Source organism: Urocampus carinirostris, chromosome 3 (assembly GCF_059441175.1).
Source record: "Urocampus carinirostris isolate Australia breed hairy pipefish chromosome 3, RoL_Ucar_1.0, whole genome shotgun sequence".
NCBI classification, from domain to species: Eukaryota; Metazoa; Chordata; class Actinopteri; order Syngnathiformes; family Syngnathidae; genus Urocampus; species Urocampus carinirostris.
The window spans coordinates 10343111-10367550 of NC_142351.1; the positions used below are offsets into that span (position 1 = coordinate 10343111).

At 39.6% G+C, this 24440-nt stretch overlaps 1 protein-coding gene and 1 long non-coding RNA gene across 6 annotated transcripts in view; one reads left to right on the forward strand and one right to left on the reverse strand.

The window, feature by feature from the left end:
• atf7a (activating transcription factor 7a) overlaps positions 1 to 24440 on the reverse strand; it is a 56368-nt gene that overhangs the window by 26320 nt on the left and 5608 nt on the right. For 3 of the 4 annotated variants that reach the window (XM_088330610.1, XM_088330609.1, XM_088330608.1), the window contains one exon: positions 5370 to 5441. In XM_088330610.1, the coding sequence (XP_088186736.1) occupies positions 5370 to 5417 (48 nt within the window). In that variant the 5' untranslated portion in view covers positions 5418 to 5441. Of the gene's footprint in view, positions 1 to 5369; positions 5466 to 24440 lie in introns of those variants that run through there. The other variant, XM_088330607.1, reaches the window with a different exon arrangement.
• On the forward strand, positions 623 to 24071 carry LOC148368628 (uncharacterized). Of its 2 annotated transcripts, none has more exons than XR_015849946.1 (4): positions 623 to 864; positions 5263 to 5401; positions 5484 to 5551; positions 23689 to 24071. It is a non-coding gene; the product is annotated as an uncharacterized LOC148368628 (long non-coding RNA). The 2 variants fall into 2 exon arrangements; XR_015849947.1 differs by having other exon boundaries at positions 623 to 762.

Here is a 24440-nt window from a genome sequence, read left to right on the forward strand (position 1 = left end):
TACCCTATATACTTGCATCTAAGCTGAATTTAAAATTATAAAATAAAATACTGAAATCAGGGGGTCGGCCTATATTCACATATTTGGTTTTGTGTCACTGGTAGTGAATGGTCGGCATATATGGTGTGTCTGTCTCCAAAATAAATAAATAAATAAATGTTTAAAAAGTTTAATGAATTTGGTCTAACGTGCTGCATTTGTCAAGATGTTTGGGCTGGAATCTGTCAATTGAACGTATAACATTCCGATACAACCTATATTTTATGTTGCTGATGACTGTGTATTGTCTGTAATGCCATTGTTGAGGTTTTTGAGTTTTTCCTTGCCCTCAAGTACGTTTCAGATCAAGGGATGCTGTATTGGTGGCCTCTGCAGCCCTTTGGGACTTTTTGTGATTCAGGGGAAAACAAATAAATATGACTCTATTTGACATACTGTTTATAATCAAAATGTGTCATGTTCAGCTGAACATAGTATTGTGAATTAAATAGTACAATAATAGTTTGCGCAGCCATTGACAGCAGAAAATGACACGTGGCATGACATATGACATGATGTGACAAAGCCTTTTTCTTTGTCACTTTATGGGTGGGTTCAAAATATTGATGCATTAATATTTATCAATAGCTAGAGTCGAGGAGCCAGCTTGTATCATCATACGCGTGCCAGATGGTTTTGGGGGCAAAGTGCCCTGCAAAATCTAGATCATCTCTGAAGAGCGGGAGGACGCTTTACACAGACAACGGCGACTAGATGATGAAGGTGCTGTATCCGAGTCAGATCAGGAGGCTTCTCCTGCTATGGGCACTGCCAGGCTGTACTTGCCCGAGACACACCACAGGATGTGGTTCCCCAACGGCCCAGGTGGTTAAGGGATCCGTGAACCATGAACTTATGACAAATCGAAATCAATTAGTACCCCCCTGCTACGTTAGCCATTAGCTGCCATTGTACTAGTGATTTGCATCAAAATGAAACACGAAGACACTATCATTTTTGTCTGTGTCAGACTTTTAAAAAATACAATTTACATTGGTACCTCTACATATAAGCTTAATTCATTCCAGGACCGTGCTTGTAACTTGATTTGGTCGTGTAACGAGCAAATGTTCCTGATGTAAAATACGCGTAAAACTAATTAGCCTGTTCCCAACTTACCAAAGTGATCAAGTGAAACCTTAATAGCTCTGAAACACCTGTCAGGTCATGTCACGTTTATTTGTATACCCCTTAAAGGAATTATATAGACCATTTTTTTTTTCAATTAGGCACAGAAAGTGTAGTGTTCCTCTCTACAATCATGCAGATATGTTCCAAAATATTCTACACGCAATAGATCTCCAGAAATGAATTTTCAAAGTAGACAGTTTGATCTCATATCCCCCAGAGCTGGGACGTCACCGGAGACAACGAGGCCCAAAACAAATGGCGAGTTCTGTTGACAAACAGATAGCTATTGTAGTAATCAGCAAGTGCATAGCGCTCATTCCTGTTTGCAGTAATCGGAACTTGGCTTGCCGTGTCACTAGGGGACTTCAGACTGTATACTGAGAGTAGCATGCTTTGATCATTAGAGGGTAGGTTTGCCTGCCGCTGTGTAAAGCTAAGTTCCTTTTTTGCCTTTGCCCCCTTTTAAGTATGTGATTGTTACTTTTCCTTTCGTGTCTTTCGCCGCTTGTCGAGCAATTAATACAATATTGTCCAGATAGCCCCCCGTTACTGTGTGAGCGCCCGAATGCATCCAGTATTGGTCAAGGTTAGCCCCGATAGCAGCCAGCTAGCTGGTCAACCTGCGGTGCTCATTGTTTTTTTCTCCCGGCTGGGTTTGTTATTGTTGGTGTGGTAGTTTATTATTGTTGGCTTGCAGTTTTATTGGCTGCTTGCTGCATGTTTTTTGCTTAGCCAGCTTCCTGTTTTTTTTGCTAGTCCCGATTTGTCCTCAATAGCATATGCCTAGCCTTCCCTGACGACTTGGTATATTACAGCTTGATTCGTGTTTGTTGACGTGTTAGTTTTTTTGTTGTTGGCTCCCTGTTATCCTTACTGCCTACTGCATGCTTTTAGTCGGCCAGCCCCCCATTTTCCTTCCAATCTGTCCCGGTTAGCCTATTTTAGCAGCCGGCTAGCCTGCCATGTCCCGGCTGGTTTAGCCTGTTACTTCTATGTGTTTGATTTTTGCCAATTTGCCCCATTTTAGCTGCTCGCCATTTGCTGTAACATTGCTGCACCCACGTGCGACAAAACGCCTAGAAATTCTCCACAAAAACTACCAAAACTTTGCTCAAAACCTTTTTAACTAATTAACCCATAAACCAATATGGTGACTGGCTAGCTAGGGTGGTGGTGTTTTTCACATGACATCAGAGCTCAGGAAGTCAAAGACGAGACGGACTGTCTTTAAAATGCATTATCTCGGAAAATAATTGAAATATACCAATGACATATACATATACATATACATTTATATACATACATACATATATATATATATATATACATATATATACATATACATACATATACATATATATATACATATATATATACATATATATATATATACATACATACATATATATATATATACATATATATACATATACATACATATACATATATATACATATATATATACATATATATATACATATATATATATACATACATAGATAGATAGATATAGATATATAGATATTGTGCAAAAAAACATGTACTATAACATTTTGTATGTTTTAGAATGTTGGTATCCCTTTCATAAAAAGAAGTCCTAAAAGGCTGCTCAGACCACCATAACCTATCTTCCTGATCACTAAAAACACATTTAAATAACAATTAACCGTAAAAGACTACAGTGATAATTCAAAGAGATAATGTTGACAAAATCAAATGAGAGTTTATTATGAGTTGCCGTAACAAAGCAGTGCGCATTCTGCAGAGTTGCTGGAGCCGCATGACTTTTAATGATACCTAAGCACTTATTGTACACCTTGTAACATTAAATAACACACCAAAATCGTACTGCACTTTTTTCTGCCCGTTTAAGAGTTCATTCATCACTTTCTTTTTACCATCTAGCTGGACTCACAACACTATTACTTTCAAATGGTCTTTGGCGAAAAAAACATCATTCTCCTTTTTTTCTCAGACACCTTACAAAAAGTCACAAAAAGGAAGCTTTAAAATGCCTTTAGAGAAATGCAATTGAAACAAACGTACAGCTGAATGCAAAAGCAAGCGAGGATTGACCAAAAATTCTAATAAAACTTTAACAGCTCTCTGAAACCATTCACAGTAAATACATTAGAATTACAACACAATTAACATGACTTATCTTTGACTTAAACCAAAAAATAACAGTGCAGGAAATAAAATTAGGGTGAGCAGTAAGTAAGTAAAAACTTAATCAGCTCCCTAAAACTTTTTACAATAAATAGCTAAATAAATAAAAAGGTCAATACAACCAACATGGCTGAAATTAACTTGATACAAAAACTAAACAGAGCTCACTAATTGAAAAAATGTGGGCACTCCAGTTTTTTAGCCAGAATGCCATACTAATGTTATGGTAACAGCTAATCACTCACCGTCTACTTAAGCGTGCTTTTTATGCTTTGTCTTAATCACAAACACACACACTTGGTTAACAAACTAATATTTCTATATATCAGTCCCCAACTGAGCGTGCTTCCCTAAAGTGAGTTAACTACACTTTTTACATGATCTTTTATTCACACATACTTCTCTACTACTGATTTTTATGATCACAATATTATCAGCTGTTTTGATTCACAAGCATGTCGGGACTCAGGAGTTAACAGAGCTGCCGCGCTAACGTCCTCCTCCTGTTTCAGTGGCTCCGCCCCCGGTTGCTTATCCAATCAAATTGCGCGGGAAGGAGAAAGAGGCTCGGCTTCATCTGAGCCCAAATAATCAGCCCGACGAATAGATGAAAATTACAATTCAGATATCTGTCAAATTCCCAAATAACGGTGCCTATAATCGCCCCACCCGATAATCAGTCGACCTCTAGTAAAAACGACAGTAACATGTAGCTTACATTTTCAGTTGCAAGTTTTTCCTATTAGACATTACCACGGGGAAACGCTACCTTATTTTTTTGCATGCCCCAAAATAAACGTCCACAATTGATAAGTAATTTCATAAATCCCTGTTTAGGTGTAGTATGCACCTGTCCTCTTGTGCACGACAAGTAGCGGGGCGATGATTCTTTATAGGACAAAGCCATACAAACGAATGCCAGCTGCCATTAATCACAAGAGAAGAAATGCATTGGCAAAGCGAAGCCGCTAGAAAGCAGTGTTGGCGTCATTTTTAAGCAAACTTGTTGAGAAACATAAATTGTTGAATTTACAGGATTTACAAGCACTTTACCTCTACAGTAAGCACTAATCAAGCGTTGTAAAATTCAAGCATTTCAAATGATTTCAAGCACCCGTACAAACCCTGTTCTAAATGTTTTCCGTGGCCTGAACAGCTTTTCTAAAAGTAAGATAAAAGAAGACTAGACATGGCGGGGAAAGATTAAATAGGGCCCCTTAAACTTAGTTGGACAATATGAGAAAAAGAAATCTACGTTTAGCTTTTTAAAGGAGGTGCCCATAATTTCAAAATATTCTACTTGCTCATACCATCTTCTGGCTGAAATCATCATTGCAGCCTTTGTTAAGCTGCTTCTGAGGAGTGTGCATGCTCCTATAAATTCTTCTCTAATCTTATTGAGGTTTGGGTTGGCATTTGGGCTGTGTTTGAAACAGTCCTTATCTTACTTTCACCATTTTCATCCTAGACTAAAACAAAACTGCAATCAAATGCGTGAAATCTACCTCTTCCCCCTTAATACCCCGCGCCCCCAAACACGCAAACACACACACCTCCTTTCCCTCAGTGTAAGGTGCTCCATGGGAGGAACACTATTGATAAAAGATAAAAACAGATGGGCAGGAAAAAAAATATATATAAAGCCTATTTGATCTCAGTTGAGAATTCTTAACACAGAGAATATTAACTATTACTATAACTTTATACGGACCCTTTAAACAACGCACCCCATCTTTAAGGTTGTCATCTGAATCACAAATGTTTTTAAGACATCAACACATTCATCCTCTAGCTTCGAAAGCAGCACTACCAACAGTATATTTTGGTATTCCTTGAAGTTTTAGCCTTTGGAGATACAGAGAGATCAGAAGCTACTTGTGTCCGCTCAGCAGGTTGCAACAATCCAGCTCTGATTACTTACAGAAGCCTGCAGACTGTCTCACTGCTGGAGGAAATAGCAACTTCTCTTAGGACAATAGTGTCCTTGAATACACACAAAAAACACAAAGCACAGGACATAAAAAACGTACCTGTCCACATCCCGGAGCGTGGCACACAAAAGGTCGGTCATCACCCATTTTTAGAAAGAGCTTGCAATCCAACTGTGGGAGAGAAGAAGTGAACATGACTAGGTGTCTTTGCAGGTGGTTCTTTCAAAACAACACCCGACGGACGAAAGCACACACAGAGGCAGCATGAGCAAGTTTCCCAGGTGATATTTCCTCCACACAAGGGGGCTTCTTCTTAGCCAATTACAAACAACATCACATGCTTTCTCATCGTCTGTCCAATGGACTTTGTTGATCCCGCCTTCGCTCTCTATTTGTTTTTCTTCAACTCAAGCTTGTCTGGTAACTCACTGGCAGTACATGCGGTTTAACCTAACTCCGTGTCAAAAATTAAGAAAAAAAAAACAGAAAGCAAAATATTTAGATTTTTATTTTTGAGAGAGAGAGCCATACCATATATTTTAAGACAAAATTCAACAAAAAGGCCAAACCCTCTCTCCAGACAAAAGGTAATTCTTTAGCACATGTTATTTCACTGAGTGACATTTGAAGATTTGATCAAATTTATGAAATATAATAATAATCCCAGTGGTTGTGTCCCAAATATACCACTTCAAATGTATATCCCTCCCGCAGTTAATTCTAGAGTTTTGAGGCTCATTTTTCTTTGTAAAAATTTCACAAAATACTGCTAACTACAAAGGTGCCAACATATTTGCCTTCAGCGCAGACGGCGTGCAGAGCTCCGCCGACTCAATCAAATTGCTCTGTGCGCTTCGCTGGCATTTTCTATGTATACAGTTTGTTCTGTGGGTTGCATAAAGTATCTAATCAAGTCAAGTCAAGTCAAATCAAGTCATGTTATTTGTAAAGCCCTCAATAACAAAGAGTCTCGAAGGGCTCCACAGACCACAGATTATTGCAAACCAGGCTATTATGACACCATCCCCTGATCTTAAACCTACATTAGGGCAAATAATACACGGATATTGTCAACATAAACATACATTGTTTATCGAGCTTCCATATGAAGGACTCTTCAGCAAAGTAGAATAGAATAGAATATACCTTTATTGTCATTGTTACAACATGGGATATATTGAGACAACGAAATTGGACGTGGCACTCCAGGTCCACATTTTACAGTGAGGATATAAGGAAAACAAAGAGATAATATAACAAAGAAGATGTTTGTACTGTCCTTGTTGTATAGGCTTTGTTTTCCTCCAGAGGGGGGGTGTATGAGGGGGTGAGGGACAGACAGAAATGGGCGGATCCAACTAGATGTTTGATCTTACTGTACACTGTACAGCCAAAAGAGCGTCCGTTGATGTCACACCTGACTGTAAACTGTAGTTGAGACTATACCCTATTTATACAGGACCGAAACACTTTCAATACCGCTGACGCTTTGGCTTCACATGTACCAAATTTGGCTTCGCACAAATCTAAATGAGAACAACACAGAAAAGAATAACAAAAGCATTTTTTTTTCTCTCAGCCCAATGTTCTCATGAAAAGAGACATAGGTTCCTTGCCCTGGGCTATTTAATAAAGTGCATATGTGTGAGGAAGAGGACTTTGGAACCAGTCATTGTTTACGTTCCACTGCAGACAAAATACAATATCGCAAATTGTTGGTGCTTAGAAAAATGTTTATCTGTTCTGGACCCAGTAGGTGTCCTTAAAAGGGACATTGGTTATTATTTAACACCTCCTAGTGGCAAAAAACAAACTTGATACATATATTAAAAAAAAAAAAAAAAAAAAAGATATTGATTTAAAAAAAATAAGCAAAAACACATAAAGTATCATATGAATGTGCATTTTTAAAAATAATCCTAGGTTGAGAAATAGGCCTTCATTTTACATATCATGAACCTCAGCGACCTGACATAATTGTTGGGCACCCAAAACCTAAAAAATAAGTTGAGCAGAGTAGTAAAAAGTTATGTTTTGGCAGTGTCTGAAATAACGTCTGCCCGGACGCCCGTGGCATACAGCTTTTACGCCGGGGGTACAACTTACAAAGCGTCTCCTCCCGGCTGGCCGACAACTTTGGCCCCAAAATCAAACGTTTGCTTTATTCCGTTTTTGAAACTCTTCGTCCAGTTTGGAAATTTCGGAATTTCGGTTCGTTTGGCAATTTGCATAGTCGGCACCCAATAAGAAGCCTGCATTGAATAACTTCGTGCTTTCCCGAGCGTTATATGGTCTTGTATTTGCATATCATTTTCCAAAGTAGACACACAGAGAACACAAGAAAAACGGATAAGTGGTTAGGAATCAAGCCAAAACCTCAGCCCCAGAAGAAATAATCAAAAGAAGCTAACAAAATGAATGACGCTACAAAAAAAAAAGGGTCGTCTTTGTGCTAACTTCTGTCCTACACAGATGGCTTGACCAAATGTTAGCAGTGTCTGAAATAACAAATAACGGACACCCGGGGCATTCATCCTTTTTCAAAATGTCGCCGCCCGACTGGCCGCCAACTTTCAAGAAAAAAAATTAATATAAAAAAATAAAAATAAAATAAAGAATCAAATTCTTTATTCCGATTTCGAAATATTTTTTTTCTGTTTGGAAATTTTGAAATTTCGCTTCGTTTGGCAATTTGCATACTCAGCAGCCAATCAGAAGCCTGCATCGAATAACTTCGTGCTTCCGGACTTTCCCGAGCGTTATAAAGTCCTGCATTTGCATATCATTTTCCAAAGTAGACGCAAAGAGAACACAAGATAAATGGAGAAATGGTTATGAATCAAGCCAAAACCTCAGCCCCAGAAGAAAGATTCAAAAGGAGCTCACAAAATTTATGACGCTACAAAACGTAAACGTACATTAAAAGCATTGTGAAAAGAGGAGTTCACGTGGCTTGTAGCAGACGACGCAACACAAACATTGCATGAATGAAGATGAGTAAATACAGGTACATACTGATGGCAGATGGAAAACTGCGATGCCATATACATGCAATGAATGTTATAAGTAGATTTATAATAAACTTAATTTTAAAGTGTTGTTCAGTTATATATTCTGATTATCAATCCTTAATATTTTGCAACAATGGTTTTTTTTTTTTACGATTAGTCGTCTTATTGTGTTTCAAGTTGGGAAAAATGGGGCAGGCAACTTTATGGCTGGGCAGGCAACTTTTCAGAGTTGTCTGCCCCGGTGTCCGCTAACTTTTTGTCATGAGTTTTAGACACTGGTTTAGGTAACTTTTGTTCGCATTCTGCCTTATGGTTTCTTGAGCACCTTTTTCTGGTTGCACTACACGATACAGTAACATCTAGCTGTGAAATATACATGCTGTCTCTTTAAAAAAGGTACAATTTTTTAGCGTTTTTTTTCTTGTCCTTGTGTAGGTTTAAGATCTGGCGTTGTTGTAATGGTGGTCTGTGCAGCCCTTTGAGACGTTTTGTGATTATGGACTATGGAAATAGATATGATTTCACTTGCTGTAATGACAATATTGCAATAGTAAAATTGTGCCCTTGGCATGTCCAGAAAATAAAAGCACATTTCTGGTAAAAGAATAAAAAATAGAAATAAAATTATGATAATTCAGGGCGACTCCAACTAAGCATTCATGCTCGCTCAGTTTTATCAATACATGTGTTAATAAACAAGGGGCAGCTGCCAGCAACTCAGCAAATTAAGGTAGTGGATAAGAAAAGCAACTAGAGAGGAGCGAAGGGGGGAAAAAACATGAGAGAAGCAGTGGATTTAATATTTCTAAAAACATTTTTAAAAGCAGTGCTGCAGCGAGGGAGAGAAGCCATGCCTGAAGCCTGAACTCATGATTGACATCAAGTTTAAGATCTTGCCTCTAATCTTGATATCGTTTTTGTGTGACATGAACACATTACCTTGAGCAACGTAATCTAGTAATTCTTAACTACGTATCACAATCATTCGTGTGTGTGAGAGAGTGGGATACATGTAGTGAAATTAACTCTGTTCTTCATTTTAGATATGATATACACTCTGTATGCATTAAGGTAAATTTAAAAAGTACATCGCTGCTGGAAAAAAATACATCAATAAGACTTCATCTTATTTCTATCACCTTTTATGAAGAAATTGTTTATTTATTTTCTTGATATTGATCAAAATTGTGTCACCATCTCGAGCCTTGAAATCTATCATCGTATTGACAATGCTTTACAAATAGATAAGGACACAAAACATTGAAGTCAATACTACTAGCAGTGTCTAAAATAACGTCTTCCCGGACGCCCGGGGCGTGCATCTTTTACATCGGGAGTACAACTTACAAAACGTTTCCGCCCGGGTGACCGACAACTTTTTCAAGGGGAAAAAAAAAATCTTTCGGGTTTTTCTTTTGTATCTGATCAACTGTTCTTGTGCTCAATCAATGTAATTTCCACGGTGAGTCTGTCGGAAGGTAATTGTACAAAGATTTAACAAACCTAAGCCAATAACATGCGAAAACCAAAATATTTAAAAGCTATATAGAAACACTATGAAATGAATCACGATTGACGTTTTTGCTCTTTTAGAATTAGAAATTAGAATTTACTTTTATTGTCATTCTTGTGCTCATGCACACAGAACGAAATGTCGATACATCTGACCTGCACAATTAAACTGTAGCGAGCCGAAGCAGCCACAGCCGAACAGGGCGCCGCCATTTTAGACCCAACTGCTGTGTTGGGAGTCATTCGGTGACCAAACCCCCCAATTCCAACCCTTAATGCCGAGCGCCAAGCAGGAAGGCAATGAGTACCAATGTTGTAAGTCTTAGGTATGACTCAGCCGAGGCTTGAACCAGCGACCTCCCAGTCTCGGAGCGGGCGCCCTACCCACAAGGGCAACCAAAACATAAATTTCTGTAAAAATTTGACAATGTTGTTAACTTAGTGTTTTAATTTGGAGATCAGTGAAAACCAAATAGTTCAATATGATGGCAATGATGGAATTCAAGACATGCTGACCATCACCGAAACATCACTATCAGCCTGAAACAAGATACCCGGGAAACTATATTCTCAGTAAACATGGACTTGTTGCATCCAGGACTGTTCAGTGAATCAGACCATGTAAAACACTCCAAACTACACAATAATGCCGGCAGATAAAAAAAAAATCGCCTAAAAGCATATCTGCATTGTTGGACTTTGCATTATTTCTTACATAGTGTGAATAAAACTCATATCATCTCATCTCATCTCATTAGCTGCACCGCTTATCCTCAGTAGGGTCGCGGGGGTGCTGGAGCCCATCCCAGCAATCATCGGGCAGTGGGCAGGGGAACTGGTTGCCAGCCAATCGCAGGGCACACAGGGACAGACAATTCGCTCGCTCATTCACACCTAGGGACAATTTGGACCGGCCAATCCACCTGAAAAGTATGTCTTTGGAATGCCGGAGTGCCCGGAGGAAACCCACGCAAGCACAGGGAGAACATACAAACTCCGCACAGTAAGTCCGGTAGCTGGAATTGAACCCACACAGGCGGTTCCCAATACCTTAGAACTGTGCCGCACACGCGCTAACCAGTGCGCCGCCATGCTGCCCGTGACTAAAACTACCTTCAAATAATTCATGGGGCTTCACATAGCTAATATTTTTTTGGGTCATATCTAAATATTTCAAAGAGCATCCAGTACTGAGGTGCCCAGTACAGCAAAGAGCATCCAGTACTGAGGTCCCCAGTACAGAAGCTGTGCCTGAGCCAACAGCCACAGGTTGAAAATTGGTCGATGTTTGTCGCCAATCTACATGCGCAACACTCATGTCTTGATTCACAGACACATTGGTGCCAGAGCCAACACAAAGTACTATCAAACAGCTGAACTAATTTGAGCAAAGAGTGGTGTGCACACGGAATTCTGCCGAGCTCGTTAGAGTGAAAGTGTGGCGTTTATGGGGGAGAAACAACAATTTCAGGGCGCACTCACACAAAGGCCATCATGCCGTGCCAAAGCACACTTGGAGCGTTAGTCTGGATTTTAAAACAGTGGTTCTTAACCAGGGTTCGACTGAACCCAAGGGGTTTCGGTGAATGTGTCTCAGTGGGTCGGTAGAGCCACGGTGGTCAAGACTCATCATGTCTACATGCAATGACATGCCCCGCTTAGCCATCACTGGCTGCAGATGACAATGCTTGGCCAATCAGTGCTGCGTGGAATTAAACACACTCATCAGCGATCCAACTTGTGAATGTAATCGTAGTACGTCATGTAAATACTTTCTTGATGTTTCTATCCTTATTTTGTCCATAAAAATTAGGGGGGGTCTCAGACGAATATGTATGATATGGATTTTCATGTAAGACGGAATGGGAAGGGAGTCCACGTCCTCTCGTCACTATTTGCAATGCCAAGTTCGTCAATTCGGGCACCGCACTAGGAAAACTAAAGAAACACTGGTCTGAGATAGGGAATATAAGAATGCAATGTTTGTAGAACTCTAGGTGAAAAGAGACAGATTCGATGATAAGGCCAAGCTGACTGCTCTTGGATTTGCCTCACAGCATCAAGTGAAGTTGCATACATGATCGCAAAACACTGTGGGCAACTCAACAGTGGTGAAACACTTGTGAAGCCAGCTTAAAGATGGTGAATCCAATACTCGGAACAGCGGCCGAAGGTAAATTAACACAAACTCCTCTTTCAAATTACTCAATTGGCCGCAGAATAGAGGGCATGAGTAAAGACATTTTGGCTCAAGTGGTCGCAGATTTTTTTTTTTAATATATTTTAGAGTAAAGTAAGGTTAGGTAAATACACATATCAAACTGGTGAGAAACTGGTGGGCTGTGGCAGCTATAACAGGGTTGAGAAGCACTGTTTCAGAGGTAGTGCGAGTGCTGCAGATCTCCAGTTTGTCTCTATTGGGCCAAACCACAAGTGCACCGCCGAAGGAGTAGACACTGGGTAAAACAGAACCATGATGTATATAGCGAGGCACCAGAACTGAAGAAGGAGAAGAAAAAAAAAATGCTTTTGCTACCATTTGCCTTAAAAATATATGTCATAACTTTTTGCTATAGTTCGGTAGTGTAATGTGAGCGCAGGCTCAAGGGGGACAGTGGAACAAGGAAAGTCAGGCACAGCATAGGACTTGGTTACACTTCTTTCATCCATCCATCCATTATCTGCACCGCTTATCCTCAGTAGGGTTGCGGGGGTGCTGGAGCCCATCCCAGCTGTCTTCGGGCAGTGGGCAGGGGACACCCTGAACCGGTTGCCAGCCAGTCACAGGGCACACAGGGACAGACAATCGCTCACTCATTCACACCTAGGGACAATTTGGACAGGCCCCTTAACCTGACATGCATGTTTTTGGAATGTGGGAGGAAACCGGAGTGCCCGGAGGAAACCCACGCAAGCACGGGGAGAACATGCAAACTCTGCACTGGAGGTTAGATCTTATGACCTCAGAACTGTGCCGCACACGCACTAACAACTGCGCCGCCGTGCTGCCTTAGTAGTTTCATTCTTCATTTATTTATTTTGTGGTAATACAAGCGCAACGCTTTCATAAAGTTTTATTTCATACAGGGTTTTTGTTCACCTTTTTCATGGCCAAATTCAAGCACTTTTTTAAAAAATTCAAAGGCAATTTTAAAATGTCTCCAGTATCATTAAAAGAAGAAATTTGGTGTCAATCATTTTGCAGAACCACAAATATATCTGCGATTTACATAGGCCATTTTTAATTTTGCACGTGCATTTATTAAGACAGATGATTTTTAGATCTTGAGTGTAAATTTGTTTTTGAAAAGTCTCTCCCCATAGAGTTGTTGGGTAAAAATGACATTAAAATGCAGCTTACATTTTCAGTTGCAGGAAGTTATTTCCATTACAATTACCACTGAGAAAGGATATATTTTTTCTTTTGCATGGCCCATAATAGATATTTGACACGTAACGCTTTCACTTGTATATTTTAAAGTGCCCTCTATGGTCAACCCGTAGGAAGGCATTGACACCTCAGAGAACAATGCAGTAAAAACTAATGCCAGCTGCTGTTAATCCCAAAGTAAGAAAAAATCCAATGACAAAGCGAAACCACCAGAGAGCAGTGCCCGCGTCATTTTAAGCAGACTAGTTGAGGAACATTGCAACAAGATCAAGTATTTACAACCACTTTCCCTAAAATTCAAGCACTTTTCATCCCTCAAAACACAACATTAAATTAAAGCGGTTTCAAGAATTTCAAGCACCTGTACAAACCCCGTGTGTATTTCCAACCTTTTAATCCAAGGTGACATGTAAACCATCAAAGTGTCCAGATTTGCTTTGATTTTCCAATCAAGTTTCTGACAAACTCACTTCATTTAAATTGGGTTTCTCAGGCTAGGTTTACACTGCATAGCTTGATGCTCAATTTCGATTTTTTGGTGGAATACAGTTTTTGGGAGATTGTTCATATTTGTAACTAAGTGCCACCTGTATGTAAGCTCTTGTTTGAACGCCACAAGAAGAGGACATGTGATGTTACGCGCAATGTGCTTATGTTTGCGGAAGTACTCATGGATATTAACGGCGGAGCATTGTCCCCCTAAATATTAATTAAATCCAAAACCTCGCTTTCCCCCTATTGAATATTCTCCATTTGGTGAATACTCTCCATGTGGTGTGATTTGAATGTAAGTATTATTAACGATCACAAGAGGATACTAAAGCTTTGACAATGAGCGCCATAGCTTGTTTACAGCAGCATGTAGTAAATCCAGTTGGATGCGATGAAATGTTGGCTGTTCCGTAATGTACAACATAAACAAATGTTCATCTTCCGTTAATGTGTGAATTCATGACACTCCGTGTTTTCATCCGCCACGGTTTAGATTTCTCGCCTTCCTCCCTCCCGGTTGAACACAGAATAGTGACGTCTGTGGCCTATCCATGACGCGCAGGCCGCATGAATAGGTCTCAAGCGTTCACACAGCAGTCGCATTCCAAAAGATCAAATATGTATCGGATTTAGAACCACATATAAAAACGGGTCTGGTGTGAAATATTTTTATATGTTCCGTTCGGACGGACGTCAACTACGGGTGGGCCTCCCCCCAAAAAAAAAGACAAAATAAAAATCGATTCATGCATATAGTGTTTTTTTTCCGGGCGATTTTTAAAATGGACATTTTCCCCCGGAATCGATTTTTGTGACATATCCGGTACATAAAAAATCGGGGAAGCAAATGGAAGTGGAAGAAGGCAAGTAATGAGAAATAAGACAGGCACCCATACATTTTAAATCTTAAGTATTTGGGTTTTCATAAAGTTGCCAGAAAGACTGAGCTAGACATTATCAAAACTGTCTGCAAACTCTGTCACAGACTCGTATCCCATTGCAGTAACAAGAAGAATGTGAATGCACATCTTTTGCGCCATCACCCCAGTAATATAGTCTTGGTACCTTTGACCATCATTCATGGTTTATTGTCTCAGAAGTGTATGATTAAATTATTGTTTTTTAGGAAAGAAAATGAAATCGCAATGATCAATTATAAAGAATCGTAATACTTCAGCTGGTACAAAATGCTGCAGCGAGGCTTTTCACTAAGACAAGAAAGTTTGATCACATGACCCAGATTTTAGCTAACCTGCATTGGTTCCCTGTTAGCTTAAGATGTGATTTTAAGGTTCTGTTGGTAATATACAAAATCATGCATGGACTTGCTCCCTCATATCGTTCAGATTTAATTTCCCCCTATGTTCCGGTCCGGGGCCTTCGCTCTGAAAATGCTGGTCTACTAGTGATCCCAAGAGCCAAGAATCCGCAGGACAGAGAGCGTTCTGTATGCAGGCCCCGGTACTGTGGAACGCTCTTCGCCCTGAGATTCGATCTGCAACTTCAGGGGAAATGTTTAAATCTAAGCCTAAAACACACTTCTATTCTATAGCATATGAATAACCTAGTTTTTATGTTGACAATATCTGTGTATTATTTGCCCTTATGTAGGTTTTAGATCAGGGGATGGTGTCATAATCGTCTGTAGTTTGCAGTAGTGTGTGGTTTGTGCCGCCCTTTGAGACTCTTTGTGATTAAAGGCGCCACAAAAAAAAATGGGACTTGACTTGAGGTTTTTGAGTTTTTCCTTGCCCTCATGTAGGTTTTAGATCAGGGGATGGTGGAATAATAGTCTGCGGTTTGCAATAATCTGTGATTTCTGCAGCCCTTTGGGACTCTTTGTGATTAAGGGCTATACAAATAAACATGACTTGACAATACTTGAAGAATCGCAATTATCGTGACTTGATATAAATGGAATCGGCACGTTAGTATCGTGATACAATCAAATCGTGACCAAAGCATATCATCCCACCCCTAACTCCAACGGTTTGGATACGGGTACAAAAAAAAAAAAATCCGATTTCCCTTCAGTGTGGACCCAGCCTCAGACCCAGCAGGTGTACGTGAACAACAAGTCTCAGCTAAAAGCAGCCGCAGCCACGCCGTGTTTGATGTAGCTTGCTAGGAAACTGACTAAACAAACTGTATTAATAGCTCTCGCTGCAAGCCGTGATGTTGGAATCAGAGGCTTCAATTGCCAGAGGGTAGGGGGAGACCCCCAACCCCTGTAAACGGAAAACAATAAGAATGCAAGGGGTAAAGGAATGACATTCAGCTATTGATGCAGTTAAAAGGGGGTGGTGACCTTCTAAGATGGGTGTGTATTTATGTAAGAAAGCAAACCTGAAATATGGATTACGGAACAAATGAAATCCAATACCTACCACTGGTCTAAAAGCTACATTCATGCCATGCCACTACACCATACAGGACACTACAGAAAGGACAGTGGGTACTTTTCCAAGAAAGAATTTACAAAATAAATCTCAAAAGGAACATCAAATTTCCTTGACATAATAAATCTATATAAGATGACTTTATTAATTACAAGAATTCCACCAAAGTATGGGTATAATAGAACACTTAAAAAAAGGATTAGAATTAGAGCTAATGATGAGAATAACGATGAACCAGCTCCACATTTTAATTATGGAATATTCTTGACAGTATTTCTAAAATGTGTTTATTAAAGTTTTATACCAAGCTTTGCCTCTTCTGGCGACATATTTAAATGGCGTTCCAAAAAAATTACTGTTTATCAAAGGTATCTATAGTGCACCCAAAGCGGCATTCAGTTTCCCACAAAAATGATAACAAATTCTAGAAAGCTTTGCACTTCCATAATAACACTAAAATGAAAAAGCAAAGCATATAATTAATTTCATGCAAAAAAAGCATGACTGACTAATTGTTTTTTGAGGAAAATGCTAAACACTTTTACGGTTTTAATTACTCTTATTTTTTTTTTCAATCTTCAATGAATAGTTATTGATACCTCTTGAGTAACAATTGCTAATTGGCAAATTATTAACTATTTTTCTGTTATAGTGGCCTTACTGTTTACAGATTTCTCATGCAATGATGGCCTTACCAATATCTGATGAATTTGTAGAGAAACATAAATGAAAAAAAAAACAGATTGGATTTCAAAATGATACGTATGCGATAATGTCCTTACAGTACATCAGTACGGTCATTATCGCATACTAGTTATGTACGTAAGAGCATTAAGTTGTATTATGGAGTTTAGAATAGTAATTCGCCTCTGTGGTGTTGTAAAAGGATAGTGGGTTATTGATCTATCTTCTTTATTCATTATCCATTATCGATCAGTTCATAATACGCTACAAAGCTTAGGAGCCGGGACTCTTACTCTCAGCCAAAAGGCCAAGCTAAGGGTCCTGGCATTAAAGCCTTGCTGCGACCATTGCGAATGCACCGAAAGATTTATTCGAAATGAAGAGAAACTACGCTGACGGGGATCCATGTTCACCCCCTTGACGTCACGAGCACAACTGACGTGTGCTCGGCATTCGCGCTGTTTATACGTGGAGAAAGGCGTTTGACTGTCACACGCGTAACACGCTAATTTCACGTAATAACACCGCGATACAGGCGCAGAACATGCTATTACCATGCTCCACCCACGATTACCCGCTGAAATTTCCCGTCCTACCCATGTGTAACCACGCCCTGGCCGCGGCCAGAGCACGTCGTTCCGCGTCATTTCCGCGTCATTTCCTCGTGTTGACCACGTGTGCGGCACGCGGTTTAACACGTGCTCAAACTTTTGAGCTGCTCAAAAGTTTTGAGCGCGGCCAACCACGTGAAAATTTCCGACCGCGAGTAAAGCACTGCTCTATCTCGTTTATATGGCGGTCTCAAAACGTCCAACAGCGCCCAACAGCATCTGCTTCACGGCCAGAAATTTCTGGCCGTGGTTCAGCCTCAATACACTCGTGAAAGGCTGTGTACCCGTGCTCTGAAGAATTGAGCAGCGCAAACCTTTTTCGCGCTGCCACCCGCGCGCGTATTTCCGACCTCGTGTTATGCACCGCTGTATCTCGTCTTAATGGCGAACTCAATGCGTCCAATAGCGTCCGCCTCAAAGGCAGAAATTTCTGGCCGTGATTCAGCCGCAAATGTCTGTGTGACCGGCCCCTTAGATGCGGCAGGGGTAAACCAGTGAAAGCTGTCGGGCCCTGCTGTTGAACAGAAGAGTGTGTTGTGTCACCCTGACCCGAGTGACATGGCCACTTTCTTGTGTCCCGCTTCATGTGGAGGGACGAAAGCATGACCAACTTGGGTGCCCAGGTGCTTAACTTGTTTGGGTGTTTCGGCATTTGGGTTGGACATGGTCCAAAAAATTTTGTGTGTGTTTTTTGCTATTTTTCCCTTTTTTATTTTCTTTGTTATTGTATGTGTTTGTCTTGCTGTCAGTCACCCCACTAGAGGGATATGACCAAGGTACATAGATAGATAAATAGTTCAAATTTCGACAATTTAATAAAAAATATGAATAACTGAGGTGGTCTTCATGCACAAGACAAAAATAAAATGAAATAAATGTATCTGTGGTGCCATTTACGCATAAGGATAGCGATTAGCGTCAGTGTGCTCTGGTCATATTTAAATGACTCAGCATTGTCTAATTATTGTCCAAAATAGGGACAGAAAGCTAATTATGCCTGCATCCAAAGATAATTTAAAGGGACAGTGTGTGTTATTTACTATCTCCTAGTGGTATAATTGTATTAATTTATTTGAGAAACACATTGATTTAAATATTTAGCAAAAAACATGAACTATCATATAAATGAGCATTTTTAAAAATACCCGTAGGTCGAAAAACTAGTACAGAACATAAGCCTCACCGAAAGAGAGCTTACAAAACTGTCCGCCATGTCACTGCTACAGTACTCAAAAAGTTCAAAAAGGCAGGGAAAAAAAGGAAAAGTAACATTTGAGACTCCGTAGTTTGCATCCTTCCTTGTGTTTTTTAGCTTGGTCATATCCCTCAAGAGGGGTGACCGACATCAAGATAAACACATACAATAACAAAGAAAATAAAAAGGGGAAAAAATAGCAAAAAGTTTTTGGGACCATGGCCATCCCAAATACCCAAACACCCAAACAAGTTAAGCACCGCGACACCCAAGTTGGTCATGCTTTCGTCCCTCAAGATGAAATGGGACACAAGAAAGCGGCCATGTCACTCGGGTCAGGGTGTCACAACACACTCTTTTGTTCAACAGCAGGGCCCGACAGCTTTCACTGGTTTACCCCTGCCGCATCATACAGGTGCCCTGCCCATCCTTTCGAACACATCTAAACATCCCACTATCCTTTTACAACACCTCTCCACTCATTCCTATCACCAACAAGAGCTCTAGCTTCCACTAGATTTAGACCTCTTTCCTTTATATAAGCCTTTATTTAAGGCTTTGTATAAGCCTTATAAGGACGACAACACATACTGAACATACATACTGCATATATCTGTATTTAATGGAATATATTAAAGGGACAGTGTTTAATATTTAGTGCCTCTTAGTGGTACAAATAACTTTTATTCGGTACAAAAAAATATTTGAATACTAGGCAAATATAAATGAACTAGATCGAGAAATTTGTGTTTCTTTTACATAGTGGAATTCCTACTTAAGTCCCTGCCATGTTTGTCTACCATTTTGTCGCATGCCGTGGCACAGGTTTTCGTCCACATTAGAGCGCAATGCCATCTAGTGGTGAAATATTACACACTCAAGCTTTAAGAATGTTTAAAGTTTGTCCTGAGATTTGTTTGGTACTTTTTTTGTTTGCGTTTGACCACTGAATGTACTGCAATTAAGTCATCATATTTGTTTTATTTACTGTCCTACTGCCACTGATGAGGGTTATCAGGGTTCGTACACCTTTTGCAAGGCCAGATTCAAGCACTTTTCAAGGAGTTTTAAAGATATTTTTCCAATGTTTCCAGTACCATTAATAGAAAAAAAAAATCCTCAGTGAATCATGCGTCTTGCAGAGCCACAAATACCTAATTTTTTTTGCAAGGCCCATAATAGACATGTAATCATTGCACTAGTACACATTTCATAGTGCCCTTTTTAAGAGTAGCATGCACCTATCCTCTTGGGGGGAGAGGCTTCATAGAACAAACTAATGCCAGCTGCAGTTAATCACAAGGGAAGAAGAAATGCAATGACAAAGCACATCCACCAGAGAGCAGTATCAGCATAATTTTTTAGCAGACTTCGTGAGAAACATGGCAAAAAATTCAAGCATTTACAAGCACTTTACCCGAAATTCAAACACTTTTCAAACCTTGAAAACAAAGCATTAAAATTGCAGCACTTTCAAGAATTTCAAGCACCCGTATAAAGCCTGTTTTATGTATAAATCCTTCTTTTAATTGGTTATTATTATTATATTATTATTGATCATATAATTCATATTTGATTGGTTGATTGGATCCCTTAGCAACTTGGGGTGTAGGCACACCATTTCCTGTGGTGTGTCTTGGGCAATTACTGCCTGATGGCGCCCATCCCTCCCCAGGCCAATATAACAATTTGGACCGGCCAGTTAACCTGACATGCATGTTTTTGGAATGTGGGAGGAAACCGGAGTGCCCGGAGGAAACCCACGCAAGCACGGGGAGAACATGCAAACTCCATACGGGAGGTTCGACCTCATGATCTCAGAACTGTGCCACACACGCGCTAACCACTGCATCACCGTTCTGCCTGCTTGGTGACTATTAGACTATTAAAATAGTCATTAGTTACAGCCCTAGCAACAACTACTTCTTCCCCATGATGGAGAGTTTTTTGTATTTTATTTTTATCCAATTTCATTGCTGTCTTGCGATACTGTAAAGAAGCCATTAAATATCAAAAAGACAATTCCCAACCTGGCCACCACCTCTCTGAAGCTTCAGGTCCCTAAAAATAAGGACAAACAGGCTCAGAAACAGCTTCTTCCCCGAGGTCGGTAGAGTTGCGGGGCGCCGGAGCCCACCCCAGCTATCTTTTGAAGTGGGCAGGGGACACTCTGAACTGGTTGCTAACCAGTCGCAGAACACACAGACAGACAACACACTTGATCACTCATACCTAAGGACATTTAAGCTGGCAAATTAACCTGCTATGCATGTTTTTGGATTGTGGGAGGAAACCGGAAGTGCCCGAAGGAAACCCACGCAAACATGGGGAGAACATGCAATCCCTGTACAGGAAGGCTGGAAGCTGTATTTTAACCCATGAGCTCAGAACTGTGCCACGGACGGGCTAACCACTCAGCTGCCGTGCTCACCCTAACCCAGTGCTTTCTAATTACTGTATTTTCTGTCATGCCCCTCCTAGGAAGAAGAAAACCTCTCATGCCCACCCAAGCAAGCAACCCCCAGCGCTCCCCAAATTAAAAATAGTACAATTTAGAAAATTGTTTGAAGTTCCCCTCTGCATAACATTATCTTTATTATTGTATAAGGAAATAAAAACAAAATATGAAGCAACTTACAACATAGAGTAATTCTATTAACCAACATAAAAATGTATACCCTTATCGATACAATTTGCCAAAAATCCCAATCCAAGACGTACCAAAAGTAAATTGAATGCTGTTCTTGAACAGTTTGGAGAATTCGGACGCTTTTGGTCTCTTTTGCAAGGCAAGATTTTGAAGATTTGTCCCAAACTGAAGTAATCACTGCAAGTGCTACTAACATTGAGTAATCTGAGTTGGAACACACAAAAGTAAAAAGTTTATATTCTCGCCTTAATTTTTTTTGTTTTGTTTTTTAATTAAATGCCTGCAATTGAGTGTATCATGGGAATCTTAGCTGGGAAACAGGTGAGGCAATAGCTTGAAGCCTTACCTGGTACCTTGTCAAATTTGATCACAATCTGAAAAACTAAACATTGTATTTTACACGTTTTTCTAAAGGTAGGTTTAGGGGTTTCCAAAAGTGGCCATTTGGAGACGCCCAGTTTACAACACTAAAACCTTTTCAAATGAGTATTTTACTTTGAACATTTTTTAGATGTTGTGAAAGAGTTGTAAATGTTTGACTTCTCTTTCCAGAAGTCAAATCAAAGATTGTGCACACTTGTTGGAAATAATGGTGTGAAAAATTGAATCACGGATTGACTTGTGAACGTTTTTATTGGCTAACCAATGTGTCAATCATCATTTGATTTAGTTATTACTGGCTGAAGATATTCAAAACTACAGGATGCGATCTTCCTTTTATCAAACAGGCCTGAATAGGCTTATGCGAGCTGTGTGTGGACCATAAAAAAAAGCTTGCTTTTGTCCGAGAAAGGTGTCAATCGAAAAGTCATAGGAGATACTGTTGTGGAGAAGTTCAAAGCTAGATTTGGATACAAAAAGATTTCCCAAGCTTTAAACATCCCAAGGAGCACTGTGCAAGCAATAATATTGAAACGGAAGGAGTATCACACCACTGCAAATCTACCAAGATCGGGCCATCCCCCTAAACTTTCAGCTCATACAAGGAGAAAACTGATCGGAGATGCAGCCAACAGGCCCATGATCACTCTGGATGAAGTGCAGAGGTCTACAGCTGAGGTGGGAGAATCTGTCCATCGGACAACAATCAGTCGTATACTGCACAAATCTGGCCTTTATGGAAGAGTGGCAAGAAGGAAGCCATTTCTTAAAGATATCCATTTAAAGGTTTTGTTTAAAGTTTGCCACAAGCCACCTGGGAGACACACCAACCATGTGGAAGAAGGTGCTCTGGTCAGATAAGACCAAAAGCAAACTCTTTGGCAACAATGCAAGACATTATGTTTGGCGTGAAAGCAGCACAGCTCATCCCCCTCAACACTTCATCCCCACAGTCAAACATGGTGGTTGTGGCAGCATCATGGTTTGGGCCTGCTTTTCTTCAGCAGGGACAGGGAAGATGGTTAAAATTGATGGGAAGATGGATGGAGCCAAATACAGAACCATTCTTGAAGAAAACCTGATGGAGTCCGCAAAAGACCTGAGACTGGGACGGAGATTTGTCTTCCAACAAGATAATGATCCACAACATAAAGCAAAAGCTACAATAGAATGGTTCACGAAAAAACATATCAAGGTGTTAGAATGGCCATTTAGATCAACATTGAATTATTCAGAGATCCTCACTGAACTTCTGGACAGAATACTAAAATTAAACAAAAAAAAGAAATACTTTTTCACAAAACTGAAAATATGTAACTTATAAATGACATTTTATGTCATTGTTGCCGCTAAATGTTATTGCACTTATTTTGTTACAGTTCTTTTTCTTCGCATTATCATTATAACTCAGGCCAGTTTTCTAGCATTTCTTTGTGTTTTTTTTGCCTAGTTATTATGCAAGTCTTTTATCCTTTTTCTCTTCAAAGTCTTTATGACATGTATCACCCTGGCACGCCATGTCTAATCTCGTTGCATACAATGTTTCACAATGTTGATCTCAATGACAATAAAGACAATCAAATTCAAATCAAGTTTGTTTTTTGCCTTAGTTTTATATCCCATATATTCCAGGCATTGTTGCTTCTTAATGTTATTGCACTTATTTTAAACGCACTATTGTGGCAATGCACTATTCTATGTTATGTCATTGCATTATTATTATATTTTTTATACAGTTTTCTTAGCATTACTTTGTAATTGTTTTTTTACCTATTTATCATGATAGTCCTTTATCCTTTTTCTCTTTATTACACGTTTTACCCTGCAGCGCCATCTCTGATCTCGTTGCATACTGTTTCGCAACCTTGATATCAATGACAACAAAGACAATTCAATTCATTTCAAGTTTGTTTTTAATACTTTTATCGCCCATATATTTCAGGCATTGTTGCAACTAAATATTATTGCACTTCTTTTCTTTGCACTATTGATGCATTATTATTATTACTTAAGCCAGTTTTCTAAACACTACCTTGTTATTAATTTTGGCCTATTTATCATGATACTTTTTTTATCCCTTTTCTCTCCCAAGAGCCAAGAAGAAATCCACAGGTTTGAAAGTGTTCACCATTCGGCCCCCGGTGCTGTGGAATGCTTTTCCCCCTGAGATTCGATCTGCAACCTCAGTGGAACTGTTTAAATCTAGGCTTAAAACACACTTCTATTCTGTTGCATATGAATAATCTATATTTTAAGTTGACAATATCTGTGTATTATTTGTTATTGCAACATCCATTGCAGCCTGGTCATCCTGGAAGGGGGATTACCTCATGTGCGGTTCCCTTCTCAAGGTTTCTTCATTTTGCCTATATATCATGAAATTCCTTTATCCTTTTTTTCTTCAAAGTCTTTATTACATGTTTTACCCCGCAGCGACATCTCTGATCTCGTTGCATACACTGTTTCACAACGTTAATATCAATAACAATAAAGACAATTCAAATTAAGTTTGTTTTTACTAGTTTTATCCCCCAGGCATTGTTGCTAAATGTTATTGCATTCGTATTACAATGCACTCTTCTTTTTAATTGCATTGTCATTAGAACTTAGGCCGGTTTTCCAAGCATTACTTTGTGGTTAATTTTCTGCCTATTTATCCTGGTAGTCATTATCCTTTTTCTCTTCAAAATCTCGATCACATGTTTAACCCTGGCGTGCCATGTCTAATCTCGTTGCATACAATGTTGATATCAATGACAATAAGAACAATTCAATTCAAGTTTGTTTTATCCCCTATATATTTCAAGCATTGTTGCTGCTAAATGTTATTGCACTACTGTTACA